The sequence below is a fragment of the Ascaphus truei genome, chromosome 10, assembly GCF_040206685.1.
Source record: "Ascaphus truei isolate aAscTru1 chromosome 10, aAscTru1.hap1, whole genome shotgun sequence".
NCBI classification, from domain to species: domain Eukaryota; kingdom Metazoa; phylum Chordata; class Amphibia; order Anura; family Ascaphidae; genus Ascaphus; species Ascaphus truei.
In genome coordinates, this window is record NC_134492.1 from 35,590,218 (window position 1) to 35,606,800 (window position 16,583).

At 43.1% G+C, this 16,583-nt stretch overlaps 1 protein-coding gene across 1 annotated transcript in view; it reads left to right on the forward strand.

The window, feature by feature from the left end:
• Nucleotides 1-16,583, forward strand: part of CACNA1E (calcium voltage-gated channel subunit alpha1 E) — a 132,039-nt gene that overhangs the window by 61,051 nt on the left and 54,405 nt on the right. Inside the window, exons 7-13 of the mRNA XM_075615479.1 lie at nt 11,339-11,454; nt 12,263-12,316; nt 12,450-12,539; nt 12,730-12,939; nt 13,186-13,298; nt 13,577-13,689; nt 13,915-14,046. Of these exons, the coding sequence (XP_075471594.1) occupies nt 11,339-11,454; nt 12,263-12,316; nt 12,450-12,539; nt 12,730-12,939; nt 13,186-13,298; nt 13,577-13,689; nt 13,915-14,046 (828 nt within the window). The remainder of the gene's footprint in view (nt 1-11,338; nt 11,455-12,262; nt 12,317-12,449; nt 12,540-12,729; nt 12,940-13,185; nt 13,299-13,576; nt 13,690-13,914; nt 14,047-16,583) is intronic.

Below are 16,583 nucleotides of genomic sequence, written 5' to 3' on the forward strand. Positions count from 1 at the left end.
AAAACACTCAAAATAAACAAAATAAAGGCCTACTTTGCTTTGGAGAATATCTAAACCTTTACTCCAGCCATCTAACTGGGTGGGTAGCTAAGCTGATTACCACCCCAAATATATATATATATATATATATATATATATATATTCACTGTGTGCTCATTTGCATGTCATTTCCCAGAATCCCTTGCTGCAGTGGAAGCGCTGTGTGCTGGGTGATAATGGTGAAAGGCAGGGTTGCAGACCTGTCTAAGACATGCAAATGAGCATACTGTAATATTTACATTTGCTATACAGTATGCTTTACTGTGGAGGGTTTTTGTCACTTTTTTTACCCACCATAACTTAATTAAGTGTGGTAAAACCTATCCCTGCTTCATTTTGCAAAGCCAGTATAACCAACCCCACACTGAGGAGAGCCATTAAGGTTGAAACAGTTGTCTGTGGGTGGGTTTACTGGCTATGCATCTTAACCCAGGCTGTGCTCAAAGCTGTGAAATGCAGTAAGCTTAAGCTTATAGGGGACCATGTTAAATGGTTTTGAAGCAAAAGGTGGCACTGTGTGCTCATTTGCATGTCATTTCACAGAATCCCTTGCTGCAGTGGAAGCGCTGTGTGCCGGGTGATAATGGTGAAAAGCAGGGTTGCAGACCTGTCTAAGACATGCAAATGTGCATACAGTAATATTTCCATTTGCTATATGCTTTTCTGTGGAGGGTTACTATCTCCCCAGTGCAACTTCCCAGGCACTTATTGTTATGATCCTAGTTACCCTGCTCCACACCTATGCTGATCCTCCAGCTCAAATTTGGCATACTGTATATCCACAAATCTTCTAACAAAAGATAACCCTGAGCTAAATCAAAGCACGCATTAAGTTCAATTTGCACAACCAGTGGGTACCCATGCCGGTGGAAAATTTGGGATATATCAAGATATATATATATATATATATATATATATATATATATATATATATATATATATATATAAAAAGAAAAAAGGAGAAAAGCACACCCCCTAGTGCAATAACTTCCAGGATGTAGAATGGGATAATTTTAATAAAATAGATGCATAGTAAACAATGATAGAAAATTGAACAATTCATATAAAGGTATCTTTTGGTGAACTCGTGTAGTCACCCGGGGTAAATGGGGGAGATAGATGTCCGCCAATACTCACTACTGCAGCAAGTGCATAAAACACCACCGGAGGCTAAGAGGTGCCAGCCAACACTAGTGCTGGCAACCACGATCACCCGATCACTCCAGGCAATCAATAGGAAGTCCGGTTAAGTCCCCTAATAGTACTCCAGCGTACCGCCATGATGAGCATCAGGAAACAAGTGTCCACGACAGAATAGAAGCAACCACATGTCAAGAGGTAAACTACATGTGTGGTTAAACAGTTTACAAATCCTTTAACTAATAGGGGGAGACTACCTGGAGCAAGACGAAAATCTTTTTTACAATCAATGAAGGTGCATGTGATGCATCTCCCTCTACCACACTTATAGTTCCCTGATGGTTTCAAAAAAGAAGATAATGAATCAGTACGAATTTTAGTTGGGGCCAGCATATTTTTTACACTATCTGCCCTCCTATAGATAATAGTCGGCCTAGACTCCAGGTCCGCAGATAGAACCGGGTCCCCCATAAGGACCGGCCAATGCCGTCTAATAATGGTCTCCATAGGGCGTGATGACCCACTAAATTTCGTAGAAAAAACAGTACGCCCGTCCATTTTGTTTTTGACAGGTCTTTGAACCAGTTGTCTATTTTTGGAATCCAAAAGAAGACCATTACGATCTGATCCTGCTGCCTTCAAAATGGACTCCTCCACAAGGGCACTATCATATCCCTTGGATAGTGCCCTGGTGGAGGAGAGAGGTGCGGGGGGAGGGAGAGGGAGGTGTGTAGGGAGAGAGGTGTGTGGGGGGAGGGAGAAAGATGTGGGGGTAGAGAGAGAGGTGGGGGTAGAGAGAGGGGGGAGAGAGAAAGAGAAAGGTGTGGGAGGAGGGGAGAGAGGTGTGAGGGTGGAGAGAGCTGTGGGGTGGAAAGAGATAGGTGTGTGGGGTCTGAGGAGAGAGAGAAGTGGGGGGGAAAGAGGTGGGAGAGAGAGGTGGGGGAGAGAGGTGGGGGAGAGAGGTTGGAGAGAGAGGTGGAGGGAGAGAGAGAGGTGGATGTGAAAGCGTGGTGGGAGGGAGAGAGGTGGGGGGGAAGAGAGAGGTGGGGGGGAAGAGAGAGGTGGGTGGGAGAGAGAGGTGGGGGGGAGGGAGAGAGGTGTTGGGGGGAGGGAAAAAGGTGTGGCGTGAGAGAGAGGTGAGGGGGAGGGAGAGAGGTGTGGGGGAGAGAGAAATATTTGGGGGAGAGAGCGGTATGTGGGGGGAGAGATGTGGGGGGCAGAGAGAAAGGTGGGGGGGTAGAGAGAGGGGTGGGGTGAGAGGGGTGGGAGGGGGAGAGAGAGAAGGAGTGGTGGAATTGGAACATCTAGGGCAGACATTAGCTGCAGAGGAGTATGTGTGGTAGAACCTGCTGAGGAGGGTAGCATGTGGAGAGAAGCTGGTGAGGAGGGTAGCATGTGGAGAGAAACAGGGATGTTCGGTTGTTATAGCTGTGTGTGTGTGTTTGGTTGTTATTGTTGTGTACAAGTGTTTGGCTGATATAGCTGTGTGTGTGTTTGGTTGTTATAGCTGTCAGGGCTGTCGTCATCTCTTGGAGCCCAGGACTAGAGCTTCGCCCCCCCCTCCCCCCGTGTCGGCAGCCCGGCGAGCTCTCCCCTTTCACACCTGTATTTCTCCCTCCCCTCTGTCTCTCACTCTTCTCCCTCCCTCTTTAACACCCTCTCTCTCTTCTCCCTACCCCCTCTGCTATCACTCAATTACCCCCTCTCACTCAAAACCGCTCCCTCAATCTTCCCTTCTCACACTTAGTTCCCCCACCTCTCCTGACCACACACGCAATTCCCCCCAATACCCATACAAAGCCCACTCCTACATTGCCCATACAACTCCCCCAATAGACACGCAATACCCCCTCCCAATACAGACACCACTACACCCCCCATATACAGACACACTACACACACCCCAGATACAAACACCCCCCCACCAGATACAAACACCACCACAACCCCCCAGATACAAATTACTACCATCCCCCCCCATATACAATTACCATCACCACGCCCCCAAAAAACAATTACCCCAAACCACAAATTCAATTACCCCCCAAATATAAATGCATCTACACACACACAAATACAATTCACCACCACCACTTACCTCTGGTTGCTGCCGCCGGGCCCCTGCTACCGGCTCTGAGCTACTGCCTCTTTATACGCCGGGCATCTCTTTCCTGCCAGTGCATGCCGGAAGCTGAGTCTGACTTCCGGGTGCACCCAGCTTCCAGCGGGAGAGAGAGGACGGCATGCGCAGAGGCAGCAGCCGGAGGCCTGACAGCGGGACGCAGAAGCTGGGCCCGGCCACAGCCACCGGGACACTTGTCCTAGCTCTCTCCCCCTGTTGGCGGCCCTGATAGCTGTGCAAGTGCTTGGTTGTTATATCTACTGTATGTGCATGTGTTTGGTTAGTATAGCGGTGTGTGCACTGGCAGATTTCCCATTAGGCCCGATAGGCCTGGGGATAGGACGGCAGAATTTAGGAGCAGCAGAATTTGGGGACGCGTGCCGAACGCGCATGCGTGATTGGCACTTGCCAGCTGCACATGCGCGCGATAGCCACTTACCGACTGCTCGTGTCCATGAGCAATCGGCGCTTGCTGGACGCACTTGTGCATGCGCGGCTGGCAAGTGCCAATCAAGCATGAGCACCAGCAGCAGGCAAGCGCCGATAACGCATGCATGGCTGGCAACGTCACACGGCGTCACTTTGCTATGGGTAACGAACAGAGCGGCGCTGGAGGAGGAGGGTGACTCTAGGTACTGTAAGTGCCAACGGGTGGCATTTTTTAAAATTCAACACTGGGTGTTTGTTTGATTGTTAGAGTTGTGTGTGAGTGTTTGGTTGTTACAGTATATCTGTGTCTGTCTGTTTGGTTATTATAGCTGTGTGTGTTTGGTTGTTATATCTGTGTCTGTGTGTTTGGTTGTTGTTATATCTGTGTCTGTGTTTGGTTGTTATAGCTGTGTGTGTTTGGTTGTTATAGCTGAGGGTGTGTGTTTGGTTGTTATAGCTGTGTGCGTGTGTTTGGTTGTTATAGCTGTGTGTGTGTGTGTGTGTGTGTGTGTGTGTGTGTGTGTGTGTGTGTGTGTTTGGTTGTTATAGCTGTGTGTGTTTGGTTGTTTTATCTACTGTATGTGCATGTGTTTGGTTGGTATAGCTGTGTGTGTGATTGTTATAGCTGTGTGTGTGATTGTTATAGCTGTGTGTGTGATTGTTATAGCTGTGTGTATGATTGTTATAGCTGTGTGCATTATTATCTTGAACTTGCTCATCCCAGTAGGATGCATTTGACTGGGTTTCCATGGCAACAGCAAAAGCTCCAGAATGTGTAAACAGCTTGGTCTTTGTGCTTCAGTGTGAGTTTTGGGTGAGGGAAGGAGCAGTTTGGACTGATGGAGATAGGGGAGTCTGTGTTAACTTGACACTGAGTTGGGACCAGCAATGTATACTCAGCCCTGAAAATCTGCAGGGAAAAGAGGACAAAACTAATACAGTATGTCCCTTAGTAGTGTAGTTCCCTTAATGGCCACACACAGAGTGAGAGAGATGGCTGTCTTTTTATTGCTTCAGGGCTAGTGATGTATTACAGAGCATTGTGCAAATGCATTTTTATTTTATGTGTGTGTAGAGCAATGCAGCATTCTGTCTGCAATCCAGGCACTCAGAGTTTCTCATTCTGCTTCTTTTTCTCCCTCTTAAACTGCATTACTAGTACCTAAAAATATTTTCCCACCTGATTAAAATCGTGTTGCACTCTATAGTGGTGATAAGAATCTTTCTGTACTTTCAATCTTTCATCACCTGGACAGAAGACACCTCCTTTGATTTGTGATATTATCTATGGCATGGAAATGTATTGCTAATCCCTCGGGTTCCTCCTTCTTCTTTACGTAATGTTTTAGATGGCAGCATTGAGTGTCACGGGAGACCAGGTTATTTATACCTTTTTACCGGAATCATTCATTGAGCAAAACAAGGTAGAGAAATAAATTGTAATTTATTCGGCATAAATTCGCTTACACACAATGAAACACAAAAGACACACTTACTTTGGGGCTGGGGTTGAAAATTAGACTTTCCTAGATGCAGCGACATCTTTGGGAGAGTTTTACCCTGACCGGGACTTAGCCCGGAATCTCCTGGAACCCAAATCGGCATAAAATTCCATACACCATCGCAACGTTCTCTTCTGAGAACTTGGTCCCTCCTGACCGCGAGTCAGCCCAAATCTCCTGGAACGCAAATTGGCATAAAATCCCAGCCGCGTCGCTACGTTCGTTTCTGAGAACTTGGGCGCAAAAGTCAGGCCTTAGTATCTGGCGGGCAGGCTTTTCAGGCTTGAAATCAAAGCCGGTTGCTTTGCTATTACAAACAAAGCATCTTTGAAAAGCCTGCCCGTCCTTGCAGCTCAGACTCAAGGGGAACACACAATATGATTGGCTCAGGGCTTTTTATAGTATTCTCTGCTTCATTCATAAAATAAAAGCAGAGCGGACAGCCAATCAGCGCGTGGGAACTTTCCCAAGCAGTCAATCGGAGCCGAGCCGGCTAGAAAAGCCGGGTCAGCAGGAAATTCGAAACAGCTAAGGGGCATGTCAAGCCTGCCACATACCCCCCCAGCCATCCCAAAGCCACCCGCTGGGCAGGCTCCACTAGGTCTGGCAGAACAAGTGGCAACCCGGAGGACTGCCATTGATCTCCGGACCTAGTACTCCACCTTTCCCCGCTGACCAAATGCTGTTTACACCTCTGGGCATCCTCTGGCTGCTTTGAACTCCGATATCCAGCAGACTTACCGGCACCTATGGGTTTGCACAGGCTTGCTGTTTGGACATCGGTTCCGAATATAAATACATATTAAACTACATTAAAGTATATTGTAATACACTCTGAGTCTTGGGGTACAGGTAACAGGAAAGGAAAAATGTTGTCTCTTTATTTCTGCCAGCCTTATTTCCCCACACACTTTCCCTGTGACTCAGGTTGGACTCGCAGAGCCTCCTCAACCTTATATACGGTTGGGGCACCCACAAACGCTATACTGGTTGTGGGTCACCTAGGCACTAGCTGGGGTACCCCCCTTAACCTAGGGATTCCCTCAGCTACAGGAATACATATTTATCCCTGTGCCTCATTCTCCTTTCTGGGCTGTGCTGAAGCAGGGTACCCTAGCGGTGAGTCGCGCTTGTGTTTTCAAGGGGAGATTTTGCCGGGACAATGTGCCTACATGTATCCGAGAATCAGGCATGATTCCCGGGTACATCTATGGGGGGACCGGCAACTCCGGACTCCAACCTCCTAGGCACATTCTGTCAACGGTTCCTCCGTTAACCCCCTTTGAAACTCATATCCTAGCAATCCCTGCTTGATTGCATGCCCAGAAAGGGAAAAACACAAACAATGGTTTTATTGCAGACAGTATAATGCAGTAATACAATGTTACTGGGCCCAAGAGCTAACTCTCTTGGACCCTTATACACGGAGAAGGGGTAACCAAAACGGGCTTGGCCTTTATTATAGAGCCTGGTTACCCCCTCCGGTCACATTGAGGACAACAGATTTCGTGATTAGTAATGAATGTCACGGCACCCTTTCCAGCGTCAAAAATGACATCACAAATCAAAGATGGCTGCCTTCTTACTGCTTTTAATTTTCTAATAGGCTACTAATGCTTTTCTTTACACCTGCATTTAAAAAGGAACTATAATTTGCCTTTATATTAGCTCCTTTGCAAGGTCTGCCGTGTAGATATTGTGGAGTACCTACTGTATGCTCAGTGTCAGCTGTTTCTCTTACTCACTTTTCCTGTCTTGTTCCTTGCATATTTACAATATGTGACTTGGTTAGAAGCAAACAAGGTGAGCTTTGTACAGAATGCAATTTTAACAAAACCAACTGCTATCGTAGGTATGAGAAGTGTTGATTACAATTAGCATACCATTTACACAGTGGCACTCATGTGTTAATTGAACTGTGTCTGGGCAGAATTTAATTGTGATCACGTGACTTCTTAGGCCTATATTTTTAGAGACAGTGTGTCGATGCAGCTCTGCATGGGGGGCTAACGGCATACCTGTAAAGTGTCCCATCTTGAATGTGACACATTTTTCTAGTGGCGTACAATATGGAGTTACACAGGAGTTGAACAGAAGACGAAGGTTGGGACGACAGCACCCGCATTGGATGCTGGAGATTGATATATGCTACACTTTCTGTTCTTAACACTTGTAACCTTCGTTTCATCACTTTTTACAAAACTACTGTTGTAAGGATCTTAGCTCTTCTACGTATAATGTTAATGTTACTGACCGCAATTCTCTTCGCTACTGTGACCTCACTGAAACCTCTTACTCTTTCCCAGTTAAATGCCTCTTCCTGTGTGAGCTCCGGCTATGTAATCATACACCCTCTCGTATTTAAAAGCTTTGCATTACCTGCTGAATGTTGGTGGAGAGTTTTGAAATACAGCCCACCTAGCACCAATAAATCAAACTGCCACTTTAAACGTTATTCCTCTGCAATCCACAAACAATTATTTATAGTTATATTCCTTTTGTTACTATTGTTAGCAGACGATATGGAATTAAATCCATGCCCTCCTATTTCCACTAACTCGCACACCGCTGAAACTGTCCCTTCTAAAAAAACAAAAGAGCTATCTGTTGTCTATATAAATATTCATAGCATATTCACTATGCCGAAACTAGATGAACGTAGGACATGATGCTTCTTGTATAAGCTTAAAGCCATGGTTCTTACTGAAACATGGCTAGGTTCCAACACTCTTGATATATCTATTTATTTTCAAGGTCACTCTATAGTTAAAATAACCCCTGTAGCCCATCCTCATGTGAAAACGTATTTGGCAAGATATGCCTTCCTTTCTCAAAGCCAATCATTATTTTTGGCATTTTCACCCCCTCCTCCCCACTCCCCCGAGCCCCACTGCAATTCCTATCTGATATGTCTAATTTTCTTGGCAATACTTCTTCTTTAATTAGAAACAGTGATCTATTTGTTCTTGGTGACTTCATATAGTAATATGCATATTCGGTACGTTATGTTACCTCGTTGGGGGTCTTATATGATCCAATAAAGGTGTACATTTTTTATATGTCAGCCCCCTCTGAATCCTTCATTTATCTTTTGGTAGTGCTCCGCTTTTTCACATTACTCGTGGTGACTTCAACCTCATTTGGCTTAACCTTAAAGACAATCAAATCTGTACACAATTCAAATCACTAAATTTACCCAAATCATTTCTCAACATACTCGATCGGATCTAAAATCTTGTAACCACTCACTCATAGATTGGATCTTAACCTCCTGTCCCAACAGAAACCAAACCACTGGTATCTTGCCTGATATTTTCAGTGATCATGCAGTAATGTATTGTGTACAGTATGTAGAATCAAACTATTCAAATTTAGCCCTAAAGTCCTATTCACTAGAACATTTACAAATGTGAGCTTCAACAATTTCTTGTTGACGTTACCAACTGCCCTTGGCTCCGAATCGATTTAACACCCTCTTCTCCCCCCCCCGCTCCCCTCCCCCCCCCCCCCCAAAAAAAAAATCAAGTCAGGAATGCTGCTTTAAATAGTTGGGTACTGACATCCAAAATCTATTCCAAACTGGTTACACTTTATAGAAATAAATCCTGCCTAGGTCCATTGGTCAGAAAGTGCATTGCACAGCAAATGCTAAAGCCAATTGTTAACTAAGGATATAGTGTATGGTACAGCAACTTCAACACCCACAATTGTGATATGTTAATTGGACTAGGTTAGCTATCCCTTGAGTCTAGTACATCTTTCCTTTCTCCTATACTTTATACTTTCTGGAGAGAAAAAAACAATTATCTAAGCAGGCTTCTCATCCCCTCTGTACACAGCATGTATCTCCTTAGATCCGCCTCCAGAGACCAGCTTACGGTTCTAAGGTTCAATAAAGAATCTGATCTCTATTCCTTCTCTTACCGAACACCCCAGTTCTGGAGCAATTTACAGGAGTCTCTGAAATCTGCTTCCTGTCTAAGTTCTTTCAAGACTTTGGCTGTTTCCTACTTTAAACATGTTTGTAACTGTAATTTGTAATGTTGTTAACATTATTATGTGCCAAAGACATACAGTATGTGATAGTGGGAGGTGACTCTCAATGTATGTTTTCCTGGTAAAATGTTATAAATGTAACCCCTCTATTTCCACAGTCTATATGTACTGTGGCGGGGCCTGAGTCCTTCCTCACTTAGTGCACCATAAATAATTGGATCCCTTCAATAACCAGACGAGACTTGTGTATGTATAAACTGATCCTTTATGACCTCTGGGCAACCTTAACCTGAAGCCCCCTACTCTTAAAGATAAAGAACTTGCTATTCTTATCTTTTTAAATCTCTCTCTCTCTCTCTCTCTCTCTCTCTCTCTCTCTCTCTCTCTCTCTCTCTCTCTCTCTCTCTCTCTCTCTTTCTCTCTCTCTCTCTCTTTCTCTCTCTCTCTCTCTCTCTCTCTCTGACAATGAGTGCAAGCCAGTCCCAATGAGGTAGTAATCCAGTAGGGAAAGGGTTTTAAACGAAGTCCAGGAACAGTGGTATATGATGAAGGAGACTTAATTGCCGCTTCTTAAAGTGATGAACCACATCACATGGAAATCTGTAAAGAAAACAAAACAAGAAGCACAAGCTCCATGGCTCAAAGTTTCAAAAGGTTTGGCATCCGTGGCTGATCTCAACACGCAGGGACACCCACCCATAGATCAGTCCAATATCCTCCAATGAGGCCCTCTCTGTTCTCCATTTTGCTCGTAGGGTCAGCCAACCCAAAAACATAAGATAAAGAGGGTTATGAACAGAATTGATCTGAAATGATGTTAAAGTTTATATATAAGTGTAAAACTATTCATTTTGGCCAGTGGTCATGTATTACATATTTTTATTACAGTATGTGAAATGGGCTCGTCGGGAATGTTGCACCATTCCTACCTCCTCCCCCCCCTCTTTTGATTTCTGTATTCCCCTGCCTCCCTCCCACAACTGTTGGGAAAACTTAAGAAAAACTTAAGTGAAAAAAAAAAAAATCACAGTCTACAGGAAAATCACTTGCAAGCAGAGCCTTAAAAAATGCATTTGAGCGAACGACGCCAGGCACACTGGAAGATAGAGGTCAAGCTCACTCCACGCATTGCAAATCCTTTCCCTGTAAGTCTACTGTACGTGAATCCTTACAGCAGTCAGGACTGCACAAGCAGGGGATCCGTTGGTCCACAGCAGATAGAAACAGGTGGCCAGCTGATTTCCCATAAGCAATGGAAGAGTCCCCCGTGTGCTGAGCCTCTTCACAGTCACGCATCACGTGCGTACGGCATCAGAACCTACGCGTTTCGTCACACAAGTGACTTCATCAGGGCTATGATTGGTCAGGACTAGGACCTACACCTTGAGAAATGCAGTATTACTGCTGAAACGTTGGATTCCTTGGCACATTAAACCCCTTTTCATTTGATGATTAAGACAGTGTGTCTGATTCTTCTTCTTCACTGGTCAGGACTAGGGCACAGGTTTAAATAACCAATGTAGCTAGGCAATTATAGACACAGCGGTTTCAGATGTGCCATTTAAACAAGCAGACAGCAATGTATATAACAAGATGCAGTAATTGCAACGTAATGATGGAATAAAAACATCACAACATAGATGGAACTGAGTAAACAACAACAATATACGAAACATATACAGATGTAAAGACCAATGGCAGAGTGACTAATGGAAAAATATTATATGATAATAATTATAATAATAATAATAAGCATATATGCAAAAATAATTAAATATAATGACTACATGTAAGTAGAAAGGTGAATGAAAAATAAAAAGTAATAATTAATGAGAAATTAACAATAAAATATAACACTTATAATTAATATAAAAAATAGGATGTTTATTAATTAATGAAAAATTAATAAATGCCTTATTTTTTATATGAATGATGTGTTATTGTTTATTGTTCATTTATCATTAATTTTTATTTTTTTTCTATTTTTCATTCACCTTTTTGCACAGGAATTATTTCCTCTTGTATGCATCTGATCATACTCTCCCTGCTTTTATGTATTCTGCACTATTTGCCACAACTGAAGCCTATGTCTTTCCTATTGTGCTTACAGTGAATTTGCCAAAGAGAGGGAGCGTGTGGAGAACCGCCGGGCCTTCATGAAGTTGCGCGGGCAGCAGCAGATCGAGAGGGAGCTAAACGGGTACCGAGCATGGATAGATAAAGCAGGCGAGTCTGGGGGAAAGACCTCTCTTTAGACATACAGAATTCAGCCACCTGCTTTACAGCAACATATGGCTGAGAGCAACATTGCAGAGCAATGCAAAACCGATCAATGTCTGACTTTCCCATCCAACATAAAGGGATTAAAAAAGGCCATATAAACTAGAGAATTATTCATAGATGTTGTATTTGTAAGGATTCCAGTTTCTGGCTCTAACTGGAAAAGACCAGCCAACAATTATTTTATAGTGCAGTTAAAAGGAATAAAAAAACAAAAAGCATGGTTCCATTTCTATTGGGAAACCTCCTCTATATCACAAGTTTAAGACACAAAGATAAAACAAAGGTAGTTTTTTTAAGTGCAAAAGTGATAGATACTGATACGGTATGTTTTGCAATAAAAGGAAAAAACATGAATGTACAGAACCACCAAATAAACATTGAAAAGTGGAATAATTTTGTATTTGATATTTTAAGATCATTAAGGTGCCTCCCTTCTTTAGATATGTGCCTTCTTTAGATATGTGAAATAAATAACGAAAACACTATTGTGGTAGAGAAGTGTCTTGTATAATAACATATATGAATACTTATTAGCCTTCAGGGAATGCACAGCTCTTAAAACTCTGCACCACAGTATAGGATGGAGCAAATGTTAAGCAATAATATTAAATGGCTCTCTGAGGTTTGGCTAATAGCTGTGAATGACATAAGCAGAGTACTACGGCTCTCTATAAAGCTTTCTCTCTTCTTATCCTTCTCTCGTCTCTTAACCTTCAAATTCACTCACATCTCTCTCTCTCTCTTTATAAAGAGGAAGTCATGTTGGCAGAAGAAAATAAAAATTCTGGGACCTCTGCCTTAGAAGGTAAGAAATATGTTCACGTCGCTAATTCAGCACCTCAAGGATTCCAGGTCAATGTTCCTTTGTACTGTATGTGCTTCTCTGAACCACGCACATGGTGACTGCTGTTGACCCCCAGTTTGTTGTATCTTTATAGTTCTAAGAAGAGCAACCATTAAACGGAGCAGAACAGAAGCCATGAACAGAGACTCTAGTGAGGACCACTGTGTTGACATATCCTCTGTCGGTAGGTGGTGAGTCTTGTTGCAATCCCCTGTGCTGAGGTGTGAAGCCAAGAAGTAGTTTAGCAGTTAATCACTTCACTTTTTCAGGGACCCATAGTGCTTTGGACAGATGTCTTAATAGCACTCAATGGAGTTTGATGGGCAAAAGAGCAAGGTGTAAATATCTGATATTCTTCCTACTTGTCTTTGCAGGCACCCCCCTTGCACGAGCCAGCATCAAGAGTGCCAAAGTGGATGGTGCTTCCTATTTCCGCCACAAGGAACGACTCCTGCGCATCTCCATCCGTCACATGATCAAATCCCCGGTGTTCTACTGGATGGTCTTGACAGTGGTGGCTCTTAACACTGCTTGTGTGGCTATTGTTCACCATAACCAGGCCATATGGCTCTCGAACCTCCTTTGTAAGTTAGTTGTTCCAGAATTTCTTAGACGTTGACTTAATACTGTATAGTGAACATTTACCATTAATGGGCAGACAGAGAATTAATTGGCAGCAAAATGTAGATGGGACATGGTCTAGGTTTTTACATGGGTTTTTAAGAGAGGGATGCACACAGTTTGTATTGTAGTAAAAAGTTGAGGCTGGATTAATAAGTATTTCCTTTATGAGTCTCGTGCAGTGCCGCATTTGTATTTTTGTCTTGCAGACTATGCAGAGTTTCTGTTTCTCGGGCTGTTTTTGGTTGAGATGTCTTTTAAACTATATGGAATGGGACCACGCCTTTACTTCCACTCCTCCTTCAACTGCTTTGATTGTGGGGTGAGAGAACCACCACTTCTCCTGACCTTGTTTCACAAATTCCAAAACCATACAAATACAATGAATAACAAAGCACAGACCTACACATGGGATACTTGTGTTCGAACCTCTACCTCCACGTGCATTAGAACACCATACATCCACCCAACACATCCTCAAAGGCACATGACCAGACTAACATTCCAGGATTACTGCTCTATAAGAAACTTATGTCCGTCCTTAAATTTCAAACTTGACATTCTCACCATGAATCCCTCACCATCAATTTCCTTCTGTAGGTGACAGTGGGGAGTATATTTGAAGTGATTTGGGCCATATTTAGACCAGGGACCTCCTTTGGAATCAGTGTCCTGAGAGCTCTCCGACTCCTGAGAATCTTCAAAATAACTAAGTAAGTGAAGTAGTACTTCATTCTTTCCAGACTCCCATTAATGTTACACCCCCATGATACAACTCTTCATTGCCCGTGTGATATTGTATATCATTCTGTAATTCACTGCTCCCTCTGTGCCTCATCGTGAATTCATCTCCTTGGATTTTTCACATCCAAATCCCCTCTTTACAGTATATCTGAATCATTGTTATCCGATAGTCATCCCCCATACCTGTTTTATAGATACTGGGCCTCACTAAGGAACTTGGTGGTATCATTGATGAATTCCATGAAGTCAATCATCAGCCTGCTCTTCCTCCTCTTCCTCTTCATCGTAGTTTTTGCCCTCCTGGGAATGCAGCTGTACGGTGGCAGGTATATGAGAAGAGCTTATATCTAATACTGTCCTTGTCTAACACAGGGGCGTTGGTAACAATCATGCCTAAATAAAGAAGATTAATAAAGTACAGTACATCTAAATGATAAAATCCAGTTTTTAAGGATGACCCCTCTTAATAACATCAATGAATTGCTACGGCCTTCTATTTAAATTAACCCCGAACAGTACATTCTTCTCTTATAAATGTAAGGGTTGTCGTTTATCAGTGTTTCGATTTTATCCGTGTGACCCAAAAGCAACATGGAATTAATTAAAATCCCAATGTATAAGTTGTGGAGTTGATTAATTCAATCCATGTTAAGGAGCTTCAAAAGAGAGAAAGTTCCATTCTAACATTGGCTGGAAGTCTTTCTGATTAAAGATCCATCTTATCAGCAACAGAATGGTACCTGGCTATTCAACTCCCTTTCCCGTTAGTTTATATTAGGACCCGACTAGTCTGAAGCTAGCAATGAAGACCCAAATTATAAAAGGAAGAATAAAAGAAAACATACTTGGATAAACATCATAGGGTGATCAGAAGCCAGCTGGCAATGCTACTACATTATAGTCCTGTAATATTAATCAAGTCCTAAACCCAGATTCACAAAGACCTTATGTGGCGTTAACCCAATTTAACCCAATTTAACATCATGCTAACGACAATAATGTTAAGTCATGTTCTCTCCTGTAATAAGCATAGCATTAACTATAATGGGCGTGGTGATAATGACATGCAAGTTATATGCAAATGAGGCAATACCACAACATCACATATCAATTAAAGTCTGTTAAAGTTAATTCAGGGAATTAAGTTATACCTAAACCTGGCAGTTACTCAAATCCACAACCAGAAATAGGGCTTTTGAAGTGTCTGGATGGGTGTAATGCCACAGTTAAGCATAATTCAAATAACAATATTGCCCTCTCCTCTTTCCTACATTCAGCAAAAGCCTTATTTCGGAGTCTGGATAGGAGTAACGCCAAACTGGTGTAATGTCACATTATTGGAAGATAATCCAATTATATGCTACAGTAACGTGCCGCTAAACCTATGCATATTAGACGTAGTTCTGACGTGTTTTTGCATATAATTGAGGATTTCATGTTTACTGAAGGAACGTAACGTCAGTTCCTGTTTTACTTAATGTCACGTTACGAGCCCTGATTTAACAGAGCTTTGTGGATTTAGTCATGCATTTAAACCCAGTACCATTTATTTTTATCCACATCAATTAATGGTTCTACCTAATGCTTACTTGTTAACATGAAAGAAAAAAAAATATGTGTCCTTTATTTATAATAATTATTAAATGCATAAAGAAAAAAAGCAATAAAGATATATTGGTTGTATTGAACACGGCAACAACCAGCTATGTTGTACATAATTCAACAATTAAAAAAGGCTTCAGAAAAGCCTGATCTAAGCAAAAAGTAGATATTTAATGCAGGAGGAAAGTTCCATTATTTAAATGAGTTTTACATTATTAAATCCTCTCTTAACAACACTGCTGACAACACTTCGAATTACACTAGGAATAAACGTGTAATTAAAATATGCAATTATGTGGCAGGTCAGTACATCAGTTGCACAGATAGTGGTATTAAATAAAAAACGGTTACTGACTTTAACTCTGCAACTAGTGCAGTGTTTTTCAAACTCAGAGTTGTGACTGGGTCGTGGGAGATTATTCACTGGGCTGCCCCTAGCAGTGCGGCCGACAGGGGGGTGGGAGAGCTGAGACAATTTTCCTGGGCCCAACTTCTGCATCCGGCTGCCAGAACCCAGCTCTCACCAGCTGCTGCAGCAGAGTCTTCACTCCAATCCCTCCGCCGGTCCGCGCGGGAATTCAGGCCCAACCTCCACATTCACCAACGCGGGACCGATGGGGAGGGGGGAAGAAATTGAGTGGGGGGTGAAGGGGGAGGAATTGAGTGTGATGGGAAGGCAATGGAGTTGGCGGTTGTTTTTATGATAACTCAGGTCATCATTTTCTTCTTTGGGTCGCCGTCAAAAATGTGTTTCTTAGGCCTCGTTCAGGGTGCTGGCTTCGGAGGGAGGGCGTGCTGCCGTGCGTGCTGCCGTGAGAAACAAAGTATTCAATTTGAATACTGGTTGTCAGGGTAGCAACCGCCCTGTCTCCGAGGCCAGGAGTTGAAGCTGACTACAGTTTCAATAAACGAAAATTTCGTTTTTTGGAGCTGCAGCAGCGTCACAGGGACCTAGGCAGCCAATGAAATCATTCTTCAGAATGATTTCATGACTGCAACCTCGATACTTACCCTGCTGTGTGTAACCCCGCCCCCTCCCCAATGCTGAAAAGTCTGCTGGGGGATAAACACAGATCGCCCAGCAAACTGCCGCACTGCCTCCCTCCCGCCCTCCCTCCGAGTCCTGCAGCTGGCACCCTGAACGAGGCCTTATAATGGGGGTCATAAGAAAAAAAGTTTGAAAAACACTTAACTATAGCACATCAATATGGTGCTGGCGCTTTTTACAGTTAGTCCATTTTCTTTCTCTTTACTTGTTTAT